Consider the following 14,247-nt stretch of genomic DNA (forward strand, 5'->3'; position numbering starts at 1 on the left):
AGGCACAGGAGACAAATCAGAGAGACAGGTAGGAGAAGAAAGAGGCATAGCAGACAAATCAGAGAGACAGGTAGGAGAAGAAAGAGGCACAGGAGACAAATCAGAGAGACAGGTAGGAGAAGAAAGAGGCATAGCAGACAAATCAGAGACAGGTAGGAGAAGAAAGAGGCACAGCAGACAAGACAAATCAGAGAGACAGGTAGGAGAAGAAAGAGGCACAGCAGACAAATCAGAGAGACAGGTAGGAGTAGAGTGAGGTTCAGCAGACAAATCAGAGAGACGGGTAGGAGTAGAGAGCACAGCAGACTAATCATAGAGACATGTAGGAGAAGAGAGGCACAGCAGACAAATCAGAGACAGGTAGGAGAAGAAAGAGGCACAGCAGACAAATCAGGGACAGGTAGGGCAAAAGAGAGAGGTACAGCAGATGAACAGAGAGACAGGTAGGAGAAGAAAGAGGCACAGCAGATGAATCAGAGACGGGTAGGAGAAGAAAGAGGCACAGCAGACAAATCAGAGAGACAGGTAGGAGTAGAGAGGCACAGCAGACAAATCAGAGAGACAGGTAGGAGTAGAGATTGGCACAGCAGACAAATCAGAGAGACAGGTAGGAGTAGAGAGAGGCACAGCAGACAAATCAGAGAGACAGGTAGGAGTAGAGATTGGCACAGCAGACAAATCAGAGAGACAGGTAGGAGTAGAGAGAGGCACAGCAGACAAATCAGAGAGACAGGTAGGAGTAGAGAGGCACAGCAGACAAATCAGAGAGACAGGTAGGAGTAGAGATTGGCACAGCAGACAAATCAGAAAGACAGGTAGGAGTAGAGAGAGGCACAGCAGACAAATCAGAGAGACAGGTAGTAGAAGAGAGAGACAGGAAGGAGTAGAGAGCACAGCAGAGGAATCAGAGAGACAGGTAACGGAGGAGAGGCACAGCAGACAAATATGAGAGACAGGTCAGAGAAGAGAAGCACAGCAAACGAATCAGAGGGACATGTAGGAAAAGAGAGGCACAGTAAACATAAAATAAAAATACAGGCTGGGTGGATTGATCAAAAACACAGGTAGAAGAGGCACAGGTGTAAAAAAAATAACCCCCCCCCGCAAGGCTGAATGGATTGATGGATGGATGGATGGATCAGAGACAGGTAGAAGAGCAGAACAGTGGATTGATCAAATACACAGGGGGAACCAAGTAGAGGGATAGATGATTTAGCAGGGTGTCATATGTAAGAAATGTGTGCCTATATGGATACGAAGGATGAGATCAGGCAGAAGAGAGTCTTAAAGGAGAGAACTGCTGTTACCTTCTCACGTATTTCCAGGGCCCTCTTGCAGAGAGGTTCCGCCTCTTTGTACTTTCCTCTTTTCCCATACAGAACTGCTAAGTTATTGAGTGTGGCCGCCACCTGCCAACATTAGAAAATCCAGATCAGCTTTATTCTCATTTCCTGCAGATCACTCCATGTAATACCCCAGCACACATCACATACTCACCGCTGGGTGGTCCTTGCCCAAAGTCTTCTCTCTGATCGACAGTGCGTCATTGAGCAGATGTGCCGCTTCTTTGTATTTGTTCTGGTCTCTATACACCAAGGCCAAGATGTTTAGCATAGTTGCCACATCAGGATGGTCATGGCCCGATGTTTTCTCAAGGTCTTCCAATGCTTGCTTGCAAAGCGGCACAGCCACCTCATAGCGACCCTGAGATGCGTACTGGATGACGAGATTGTGCAACGTGCGGAGCCGTGCTGGGATCTCATACCCCCCCTGCTGGGCAGCTGCAGCCGCTGAACTACCATGCTGGTGAGACACTGAGTGGGGGCAGAGAAGATTGATGTCATCGTTCTGCTACATAACCATACTTAATGGGAGATTTAGCAAACCTACTAAAGTAGAAGAGGTGATTCCTATCAGCTTGGATATCTGAAAAGGCTTAACTGTATGGTGCCCAGGCCGATCCTATCACCTATAACCCCAATGGTATCCCTGTGGATCCCTATGGAACCCAAAGAAATTGTAGCTAGAATCTGATTGGCTGCTGGGTGACACCTCCACATGTCCTCTATACAAGGTTTCATAAGCCTCCCCATAAATGTACAAGAAACACAACTCAGACTAACTCAACGTCTGGAATTTCTCTTCTCTAAGACCATTTGACGTTAATATCGGCACTGCCCTAAAGGCCACATCCTGGCACTAGTCTCCTGCCCCGAGGAGAGGCGGGAGAATCCTTCTTGTTGTGTCTGACAATAGCTGGAGGTAGACGGCTTCACTCATACTCACTGCCTGATGTTGAGTCTTCCTCCTCGTTGGGGAATAGCTCATCCAGATTCTCTTTAGAAGGATCCACCTCCTTTTCCTCCTGCGAATGATCCAGGAGACACAGAAATGGAACATTACATAGAACGGTCACCGACTAGTTCTTTCGATAAAGCACATGCACAGCAGCAACACAAAAACAGCTTTTACCTCACCCAAGCAAACTGTATATGGTTTCATTTTATTTTACTGGGATAGGGCTAACCCGACAAGAGCTCAGCAAATATCTTTGTGAATTATAAGTACGGTACAGAGAAAGAAAATAAAATAAATAGACTTAATTATGATTATTCCCTTAGCTACGACCATAAAATAAGCCACAACATATAACTCTTAAGGCCTCCATGCATCAGCGGCCCTGTTTCCACGATCCGGCGGCACCGCCAATCGGCGATTCCTCATGGAAACTGGGAAATTAAACTTGTTAAATATCCCAGATTTGCTGATCCTGACCGTTTTTGGTTGGAATAGAGTAATCAGGATACTTAAACATATTTAATATTCCCGATTCCCCAACCCGGCCGCCGGGGGATCAGGAAATTGCGGCAATCAACCACTGATGTATGGAGGCCTTTATTCTGGGACTCTGAACGTTTTCAGGGGCATGATACGAGATAAAATAAGAATACGTGTGCATCAGATTTTAGATTTAAAGCCCCCATACATCAGTAACCCCATCTCACTAATCCGTCGGCTGGACATGGCGATTGGCGGTCATCGATAATCCATCTGGGAATTGTAATATTGTAGCAATCTGCGACTTACGTATGGGGGCCTTTACTGGATTACTACTTTCCTTAACCACTGTCTGCTAGACACTTTCTAGGTATATTTTATTAAAATACTGTTAAATAAGTTTTAAAAAAAATATTAACTAAAATAAAATGGACAATTTCTAATAAAGCTTTGTTAAAAAAATTACTCGCCAGCTAAATTACCTTAGACACAGTAAAACGTGTACATATATAAATTACCACTAGGGGCACTGTGGCAGAAATCACTGGAGTTTTGCTATGCCCTGATAAGAGCTTTCATGCAGGCATCCAATGACCAGGTTATCAGTGCTTCCCATCTGACACTGGGTGGGGGAAGGTCTCGTCAATGAGATGGCGTTCCACGTCTACTCAGTGGTCATCACTGTGGCCGTGTATCTATATAATATTCAGGATTAAATTCCTGATCTCAGCACGTTTGTGGACTGAGTATTTGGGCACGTACGACTACTTAGTAACCAGGACACTTTACGACAAAGCTGTAAAATCAGGATTGCCCTTACAGTGGGTGACACATCCTCGTCATATTTCTTCAGCTGGTTCATGAACTCCAGATGTTTCTTCTCCTCCTCCAGCTGGGCCACATTCTGCTCGCTATGCTGCAGTTTCTGCTGGGTATTTGCCAGCTCATCTCGTAGCCACTGGTTCTCCTGGCACAGGCGCCTCACCTGTGCCCGTAACTTCTGCTTCTCTGACTCCACCGCCGTCAGGTGATTGGACAGCGACATCATCAGCTGTAGATATAATAGGTTAGGAGAGCAGGTCACCTGACACTGGCACACCATGGCTTTTCCTACAGACTCATTCCTACTGTCTGTGCCAAGCGACTCATTGTTATCTTATATCACGCCACTCATTTGTATGCAAAAAGGAAGGCTCCTCATCATGGAACTAGACACAAGAAAACAAAAGGTTTATACTATTCCTCTATAGAGAGGTAGGGGCATATATAGCAAAGCTTGAAGAGATGAAGTTCCAACCAATCAGCTCCTAACTTGACAGTTAGGAGATGATTGTTTGGTACTTTATTGCTCTCCAAACTTTGATACATATCCTGCTTAATCATGGAGTTTATGTGAAGCCCCCACAATGTGGCCCTGAGTGTTAAGCGCCCTACACACTGCACGATATGAACATTCTCGTTCATTAATGAACGAGAACTCGTTCATATCGTGCAGTGTGTAGGCACCAACGATTAAGGATGCGCGGCCCTGCGCTCGTTAATCGTTGGTGCCCCGTCGCTTATGCATGCAAGCCAATATGGACGAGATTGGCCATCTTATCATGCATCGCTGCGGAGCCGGGTGACAGGGGGGATAGACGGGCGACGCCGGCGGTCGGGCAGCTCGGCGGCTGGACGCCCAGTCTGTAGGGCCCTTTAGTGTAATGGAAGTGCTCAGTCATGGCCGTCTATATTTTATCTGCCGTATGATGTAGCAGGAAGTGGAACATGGGATATTGGATCTCCATTTCCCAAATCTGTGCCAGGTCAGGATCCATGTCCACAGCTAAATAGTCACTCATTTCTGCGTGTATATTGTATAATGGAGAGTAATAGAATGAGAACAGAAATTACCCCTCCATCAGCTAATTCCCCATACACAGAAGCTATTGAGAAACATTAATTTATATACCAATCAATCTATTCCCTTTACATTGAAGATCATCTATAATAGGGCCTGGACCAAAGACTGGGAGCTACAAAATATAATATTTATTGCAGGTGTGTTCAGTTTCCTCTGTATAAACTTTCATCATCTGCACATATTCTACGGTTAATTAGAGAGACCATAGTCCTGGCTCAGCCATACAGGCTGCGCTCCACATGAACGACCCATTATTCTCTGTTATGTGTGCCCACACGGACCGCTGAGATGTTACCGAACAGAGGGATCAATACCAGGTGATTATGGGAATACAAATTCATAAAGGACCATTAAAGACTAAATACATCTCCCTACCACTACTACATAGTTACATAGAGGGATATTTACTAAGCAGTGGTAAGAACGGAGAAGTGGCCCCATCAACCAATCAGCAGCTCTGTATCATTTTATAGTATGCAAATTATAGATGTTACTTCAGTGCTGATTGGTTGCCATGGGCAACTTCTCCACTGGCTCACTTCTCTGCTCTTATCACTGCTTAGTAAATGTCCCCGATAGTTACATAGTTTCTGAGGTTGAAAAAAGACAATTTGCCCATCGAGTTCCACCTATTTGTGGTCTCCTGCGCTGTATTATTTTTAGGACTAATTTTATCTGTTGTGAATGTCGGCCGTTGTGTTTATTCCTCTTTTTTTTTTTTTATATAACTATAGTGCGTGGTCTATGCACCATAACCCTATACAGCCTTATCCATTAGGAATTTATCTAGCCCATTCTTAAAACTGCTGAGTCCGCCATTACTATTCTCTCAGGCAGGGAATTCCATATACGTATTGTCCTTACTGTGAAAAAACCTTTTCGCCTCTGTGTGCGAAATCTCCTCTCTTGTAACCCAAGCGGGTGTCCACGTGTCCTCTGTGTTGATCTTACCAAAAACAGATCCCCCGCAAACTCTGTGTATTGTCCCCTTATATATCTGTAAATGTTAACCATGTCCCGTCTTAGTCTCCTCTTTTCCAGTGTAAATATGCCTATCCTTGCAAGTTTTACCTGGCATTCCAGCATCTCCATACCCTTAAGTAGTTTGGTCGCCCGCCTCTGAAACTTTTCTAGCTCCAGGATATCCTTTTTGTAGTATGGTGCCCAAAATTGTGCACAGTATTCCAGATGTGGTCTCACTAGTGATTTATATAGTGGGAGTATAACACACTCATCCCTTGCGACAATTCCCCGCTTTATGCATACTAGTACCTTGTTAGCCATTTTTGCTGCAATCCTACATTGAGTACTGCTGCTAAATTGTTATCTAAGCCTAGGTACACACTATACAATTATCTGGCAGATAATCTGCCAGATTTAGCTGGTTGGAATGAAAATCTGGTAATGGATGAGAACAAATGACAATCGACCATTTGCTCCCAAACACTGGAAAATGGACAAAAACAGTCGTTCATCTAAGTTGGTTAATTTTGTATTTAATCAATTTGTATGAACGACAGGTTTTGTTGGTTTTCCAGTGTTTGGGAGCAAATCGTCGATTGTCATTTCCTTTCATCCATTACCAGATTTACATTCCAACCAGCCAGATCTGGCAGATTATCTGTCAGATAATTGTACAGAGTCCCCTAAAATCACCCCATTTAGTATGTGGGTGTTATTTTCATTCTTGCTACCAAAGTGCATTACCTTACACTTGTCTGTATTGAAACTCATTCCCCATTTTGATGCCCATGATTCCAGTTTAGCTAAGTCGTTCTGGAGAGACTCAGCATCTCCCTCCGAATTTGTAACCTTACACAGGGCCTAATTCAGACCTGATCATAGCAGCAAATTTGTTAGCAGTTTGGCAAAACCATGTGCACTGCAGGGGAGGCAGATATAACATGTGCAGAGAGAGTTAGATTTGGGTGTGGTGTGTTCAAACTGAAAACTAAATTGTAGTGTAAAAATAAAGCAGCCAGTATTTACCCTGCACAGAAACAATATAAACACACCCAAATCAGGTGTGTACACACAGTGAGATAAATCTGTAAGATTTTGACTATATAGTCAAACTCTTATGAAAAGTTAGTGCATAGCTCAAGGTGTTAGGCAGCTTTCGCGATCCAGATTCGATCCTGATGCTCGCCCCCGTGGGGTCGGTATAGACTGCAGACAAGTCAATCTTTTTTAAATCAAGTAGTTTTTATTGAGTTTTATGTCACAAACAAACAAAACAAAACATCAACATTGAAATTTAACTATAACTTTAACAGTTGCCATCAATAAACCGGTTTTTCCAATCACATTTTGGTGTGCGTGTTATTTCTTATCATATATAGTTACATATATATATCCATGACGAGGAGTATCCATAGTTTTACAATGTCGCTCATGTGTTTAATACTTGTTCGCCCAGCCCTGCGCCACCCCAGCGGCCCCACATCTCCGTAAACCGAGAGGTGGAACCCCGTATTTTATACATATGTCTCTCATGGCGAATTACCTCGTTCACCAACGCCCTCCAGTGCTCCACCCTAGGTGTATCAGCAGAGAACCAGACCCTAGCAATAACCACCTTAGCTAGCGTTGTGAGACACAGGACATATTTGTACAGCAAAACAGAGTGCGTCTCCTCCAAATCTAGCCCAAATAAACATATGCCAGGATCTAATGTAGGAAGGGACGGTGCTGTCATGACTACATCACCCCAAACTCTATGCCAGAAAAGGGAAATCTCAGGGCAGTCCCACAATAAGTGCCAAAATCCGGCATCAGCTGCCTGACACCTGGGGCAATTAGAGTCTTCCCTAAGACCAGCCCTCTGCATACCAATCGGAGTGCGATAGGACCTGTGTAGAATGTAAAAAAAAACCTGCTTATACCTTATACATGGAGTAGTGTATTTAAGTGAACTCATAATCTGAAGCCACTGCTCTTGGGACAATTGCCCCAAGTCAGTCTCCCATTTAATACGGAGATTGTTTAATAGATCGGGGTAGCTATTGTTATTTAGAGCAGCATATATGGTAGACACCTTCCCCCTCCGGCTCATTGAAGCAAGCAGCGTTTTAACAGGTGAGTCAGCAATCGATGGTGGGCCGTGAGGGAATTGGGTCTGTATAGCATGTCTAAGCCGAAAGTATCGGAACATAACTGTGTTAGGCACATCAAATTCGATCTTAAGTTGCTGAAATGACTTCAGCACTCCACCGTGGTATAGTTGACCCAGTGCCACGACTCCCCTAGCAATCCATATGTTATCTAGCGACATCTCATATAGCTCAGGGTATGCACTATTGAACCACAATGGAGTACAGGTATCATGTCCCTCCCAGTCATACAAAGTGTGCGCATAACGCCAAATAAGCAAGGCTTGACGCAGCAAGGGAGGCATGCCAGACGTTGAAAGACCAGAAAGGAGAAGTTGAAGAGGAGAGAGAGAGAAAGCAGGAGAGCACTCCGTCCACTCAGCCAGAAACCCCCTCATCGTATCCCCCAGATAGCCCCCAGTCCATTCATTCAGATGGGCCAACTGAGTGGCCACATAGTATAGTCTGAGATCTGGGAGGCTTGCTCCGCCAGACATCTGAGATCTGCACATCGTTCTTATAGATACCCGCGCCTGCCTGCCACTCCATATAAATGAGGATAAAACTCCCTCAATAACAGTAAAGATTTTCTTGGGAAGGTAGACCGGGGAATTCTGTAGAGCATAGAGAAACTTTGGCTGCATCACCATTTTAAATAAATTGACCCTACCCAGGACAGACAACGGTAATTTTTTCCAGCTATGTGCCTTTTCTTTAAATGTCGCTAGTATGGGGTCAATATTTTGGGCCATATAGCTACTCGCCATAGGAGTAATCCAGATGCCCAGATATTTAAATCGCAGTGTCCATTGCAAAGGATACGCCCCCTGTGTGTTTTCGGGAAGAAGGCCAGAGATAGGAAAAATGTGGGATTTGTCCCAGTTAATTAGCAGACCGGAAAAGATACCAAAATTCTCCACTACGTGTAATGCTGTACGTAGGGAGTCATCAGAGTCCTGCAGGAAAAGCAGCATGTCATCCGCGTACAGCGCCACCACATCCACATGACCCCCAATCTCAACTCCCCTGACCCCGCCATTACCTCGCAGCAGGGCGGCCAACGGCTCCACGGCCATCGCAAACAGTGCAGGAGACAGGGGGCAGCCCTGTCGAGTGCCCCTCTCCAGTGCAAAAAGCTCAGACGTGAAACCATTGGCCGTCACACGAGCCACGGGCAAGGAATACAATAATTGGATAAAGCCAATAAAACGAGGACCAAAGGCAAATTTCTCCAGCACCCCCCATAGGTACCTCCACTCTACGGAGTCGAACGCTTTGGCCGCATCAAGGGACACCACCACCGCGTCCGATCCCCCCACATCATTTCTCTGGAGATGGCAGAACAATCTACGTAAGTTTTGGGCCGTGGACTTACCCGGCATAAAGCCCGTCTGGTCTGGATGAATTATCGTTGTAATTACCGAGTTCAATCGAGATGCCAAGATTTTTGCTAATATTTTTACATCAGTGTTGAGGAGGGAAATGGGTCGATAGGACTCGGGGAGCAGGGGGTCTTTCCCTGGTTTCAGCAGGACAATTATATTGGCCTCGGCCATAGAACGCGGGAGGGCCCCACCCTTTAAGAGTAGTTCAAACAGTTGTAGGAGATAGGGGGCAAAGAAAGTAATGTATTTTTTATAGACCTCGCCCGGGAGTCCATCCGATCCCGGTGCCTTAGACGCCGGGAGAGACAGGATCGCGGCCTCCACCTCCTCCACCGTGATAGGCGCATCCAGAGCCCCAGAGTCCTCCCGGGACAAGCATGGCAAGGTCAGCTGAGCCAAAAAATCCCCCAGCTGATCATCAGAGTAATCGGCTCGGGATGCATAAAGCGAGGTATAGTAACTACGGAAAGTGTCCGCCACCTTTGATCCAGAGTAACACATTTGGCCAGCAGAATCTTTCACACACTGAATTACTGTTCTAGGGGAGTCAGATCGGGCCAAAAAGGCCAAATAGCTACCATTCATCTCAGCCCGAAAATACTGCTCATGTCCCGCAAAAAGGAGTCTACGTCTGGATTTCTCAAATAAACAATCCGACCACTCATTCTGCGCGTTCTTCCACAACAATTCATCAGACCGCAAATGGGTATTAAGATATTGAGATTCCAACTGCTGACACAAATATTCCAACCGCATCTCCTCCCTTTTACTGAACGCTTTAACTTCAGAGATCCGCTTTATAAAGGAGCCCCGCAGAAACGCCTTAAAAGCATCATGCTTCATTGTCAGAACATTGTATAGTGAATTATCTTCCTGGAACCCCTCCCAGGCGGCCACCAGATCCTCACCCTTCCCCAGCAGAGTCAACCAAAAGGGATTAAGCTTCCACATTTTTGCTCCCTGCTCCCAACCTATATTAACTGTGACCAAAACAGGGGAATGGTCCGATATGCCCCTAGGGAGATAATCCACCGCCAGTACGTCCGGGGACAAATCATGGGAGACCAACACCAAATCAATACGAGAAAAAGCGTGATGGGTAGCGGATTGACAGGAGAACTGAGTGGCCGCGGGATTTCGACATCTCCATATATCCACCAGCCCCATCTCCCCCACCAGTCTTGCGAATGAGGTAGGGGACGCCATGGGAGGGGAAGATGCAACCGACTCCCTCCACCTGTCCATACCACCATCCATGACATTGTTAAAATCTCCCAGACATATCACAGGGGTGGCAGGGGACCGGGCCAGAAAACGGGCAGCGTGCCGGAGGACCTCATTGTTATATGGCGGGGGGACATATACTGCTAATATATTAAACAGTCGGCTGTTAATATGGGCTCGTAGGAAGACGTACCTGCCATATTGGTCAGTTTCACATTCATCCATATGAAATTGTACGGACTTTTTAATCATTACAGAAACGCCTCTTGCATTGCTAGAGAAGGTGGAATGATACACGTGACTGACCCATGGTTTTCTAAGCGCCAACACTCTACCTCCATGCAAATGTGTTTCAGAAAGACAAATTATGTCTGCCTGATATTTTTTAACCTGAGTCAGGACTAACGATCTTTTGATTTTTTCATTCAATCCCCGAACGTTCCAGCTGAGCAGACGGAGCCCTTCAGAAACAGTAGACATAGAAATCATACCGGAAAGGGATAACAGGATAGGTTAAAGAGACATATAGCAGAGCCCGGCATCGCAGCATATCAACGTTGAGCCAACAGTACATAGGGACAGGAATAACCAGTCCCCCTACGTTCCTGGAGGCACATGAGCACAAAGCAACATAATGCAGAGAATACACGTCTTTGCAAAATACGCACAGAGCTAAAAAGTGATGGCTTGGAAAAAAATAAACTAACCCCCCCCGTACCCACCCTGTATCACCTAATAACGCAGTGTAGCAGAACACACACATAGTTAAAAATTGATGGCATGAAAAAAAACAAACTAACCCCCCCCACACCCACCCTGTATCACCTTGCGAACATAAGGTATACCTGGATCCCATAACTCCCACCAAAGTAACTAATCTAAGGGATAGGGGCCTAACTAAGATCCCAAAGAAATGCCCCTACACTATCTTCGGCATAAACTCTCCTCAGAGTACCAGTAGAAGTATTACCCTAACCCTGGAAAAATAAAAAAAAATAAAAAGGAAGGAAGAAAAAGAAGAGAAAAACATATCTAGCAGCGTATCCCAACATATAAAAACGAGAATGAGATTAATATCAACATTAGGCTGCTCAACATTGCCCCCCTAGTACTTTGCATATATATCCACAGCATGACTAGCGTGTCGTGATTTGGAACAGTTAAACTTAGCCAGCAATAAGAAAGTAACAGATCAACAAATGTATGATATTACATCAACGAGGAGGACGAGGCTGTCGTTCCAACCATGCAGCAGCATCTTGAGGAGTGGAGAAGAAATGAGTGGTGTTATCAGACACCACCCTCAGTTTGGCCGGGAACAGCATAGAGTATTGTATATTGCGGTCACGGAGTTGACGCTTAACCTGCAGAAACTGTGATCTACTCTTTTGCACCTCCAGGGCAAAGTCAGGGAAAACGGATATATTATGTCCATCTAGTTGGATAGGGCCCTGTGTCCTGGCCATGCGGAGTATAGCGTCACGGTCCTTAAAATGTAGGAAACGAGCAATAAATGTTTTAGCCGGAGCCCCGGGTGGTGGCGGTCTGGGCGGGAGCCTGTGCGCTCGTTCCACCGCGAATTGAGAGGTAAATGCTTCTTTGCCAAATAATTTAATAAGCCAATTTTCCAAAAAGGATTCCGGGGAGGTGCCCTCTGCCCTCTCAGGGAGCCCAACAAACCGAACGTTGTTGCGCCGTAGTCTCCCCTCGATATCGGACATTTTACTCTGCATAGATATCACCTGGGTAGATAGGTCGGCCACTTTCAATTGTAAGGGTGATGTAGTGTCTTCCAGATCTGATATCCGATGCTCAGTTTCACTCACTCTTTCCCGGATTTTTTGTAGATCCTGTCTTAAGAGAGAGACGTCCGCCTGGACTTGCCCAATCCTGTCTGTGACCCTTTGCTCAGACGCAAAAATGGCCTGTAGTATTTGCTGGGTAGACTGAACCCGCTCAGTGGGGTCAGGGGCAGCGACCTCAGCCGCAGGTGGGGATGGGTCAGTGTCACCCTGCTTTGCCGAATGAGTTGCCTGTTGCGACCTAGCGAATTTCTCCAGTTTTGCAGCGGCGGCGGCGGCGCTCGCCGCGCTCTGACCTCCTTTCACCATTGCAGCACTGAACGCGAAGTCAGGACTCCAAGGATATTACAGCAAAAAAGTCTCTGAGCAGTATCAGGTCAGCACAGGTGCTGGAGCCGCTCGGATCGGGTAGATATGATAAATAATAATGTAGCAAAGTAGAGCAGGCCTATGGGCACACCACAAAATGGGTTGTATGCAGAGAATAGGAGATTAGCTGATTCAGCCCAGGAGCAAAACTATGTGGTTATTGCAGGGAGCATATAAGGACTGTGCTGTTTCCTTTCCTATTAATGCTCTCTATTCCCCTTCTTCTTCTGTATAATCAGGAACTACTCAGTGGATGTAGGGGGAGCAATAATTTTGTATTTTATATATATTTTCTCCTTCCCTTCTTCCCCCCTCCACCTCATTGGGGCACCACACTTTTGGTTATTTATTAAGCCCAGGAGGGAGATATATAGGAAGCTCCAGCCACAGCTCACTTTACTGCACTGCACCACCAGATGGCGCCGAGAGACCAGCTTCACATGTGCAGACTGCAGAGAAGAAAAAAGGATGGCGGCTTCGCGGGCTTTCCTCCCCGCACTCACCCGCCCGCCGGGTCCTCTGGTATTCACCGCTACTCCCGGCCGTCGGTCAGGAACTCCTCAGTCTCCGATCCCCAGCTGGGGGATCACTGCAGGGCCGCCGTCAGGAGCGCTGTCGCGTGTCCCACGCGTCTTCTCTCCAGCTCCGGCGCGCAGAGAGGCAGGGAGCCGGGCCAGCACACAGGAGGGGTCTGACACAAGGAGCCGCTTCACGCTCCCGGCCAGCGCAGATGACAGCAGGGGCAGCACACCTTCCTATGCCCGCAGGTAGGTCCCAGGAGTCACGGGTTAGGGGAAAAAGGATGTTTTAGCAGGATTATTATGGAGAGCTAGAGTTGCACACTGCTACTCCATTCCGATCCAAGCCACGCCCCCCGCAGACAAGTCAATCTTGACTATCTAGTGTACTATCTAGTACAGTGATGGCTAACCTTGACACTCCAGCTGTTGTTGAACTACACATCCCAGCATGCCCTGCATCAGTTTTAGCATGGCCAAATAGCAAAACTGTAGCAGGGCATGCTGGGATGTGTAGTTCAACAACAGCTGGAGTGTCAAGGTTAGCCATCACCGATCTAGTACAAAGTATAGTCAAAATTGGCACTTAGTCAAAATCGTCCATAGACAAAATCTCAAGTACAGATAGTCAAAATCTGTACAATCTGTGCACTGGAGGAGTTCAAGGGAAATTGCATATTCAAAATCGGACATAGCAAGGATCTCACCGTGTGTACACACCTTAACTCTCTCTGCACATCTTACATCTGCCCCCACTGCAGTGCACATGGTTTTGCCCATCTGCTAACAAATTTGCTGCTACGATCAACTCTGAATTACCCCCATAGTTTGGTATCGTCTGCACTAGGCTTCTCGCATGTACAAACCCATCTGAAAGAGTTATCACAAGTATTTAACGGTTAATATAACGCTTGTGTTTTCCAGTACAGTAGTGATACAGAACATTAGTTTTACACAAGTGGTCAGATTACATCAGTACGGACAAAGGTAGAAGGAATAGAAGCGCTGATATAATGTATCCAAGCGACAAAATATCAAATAAAATAAGAATTTACTTACCGATAATTCTATTTCTCATAGTCCGTAGTGGATGCTGGGGACTCCGAAAGGACCATGGGGAATAGCGGCTCCGCAGGAGACTGGGCACAAAGTAAAAGCTTTAGGACTAGCTGGTGT

At 46.1% G+C, this 14,247-nt stretch overlaps 1 protein-coding gene across 6 annotated transcripts in view; it reads right to left on the bottom strand.

The window, feature by feature from the left end:
- KLC4 (kinesin light chain 4) overlaps nucleotides 1-14,247 on the bottom strand; it is a 105,841-nt gene that overhangs the window by 26,180 nt on the left and 65,414 nt on the right. For all 6 annotated transcript variants that reach the window (XM_063918727.1, XM_063918728.1, XM_063918723.1 and 3 more), the window contains exons 3-6: nucleotides 3,599-3,829; nucleotides 2,287-2,365; nucleotides 1,498-1,814; nucleotides 1,308-1,409 (exon numbers count right to left, since the gene is read on the bottom strand). In XM_063918727.1, the coding sequence (XP_063774797.1) occupies nucleotides 1,308-1,409; nucleotides 1,498-1,814; nucleotides 2,287-2,365; nucleotides 3,599-3,829 (729 nt within the window). The remainder of the gene's footprint in view (nucleotides 1-1,307; nucleotides 1,410-1,497; nucleotides 1,815-2,286; nucleotides 2,366-3,598; nucleotides 3,830-14,247) is intronic.

The sequence above is a fragment of the Pseudophryne corroboree genome, chromosome 4 (assembly GCF_028390025.1).
Source record: "Pseudophryne corroboree isolate aPseCor3 chromosome 4, aPseCor3.hap2, whole genome shotgun sequence".
NCBI classification, from domain to species: domain Eukaryota; kingdom Metazoa; phylum Chordata; class Amphibia; order Anura; family Myobatrachidae; genus Pseudophryne; species Pseudophryne corroboree.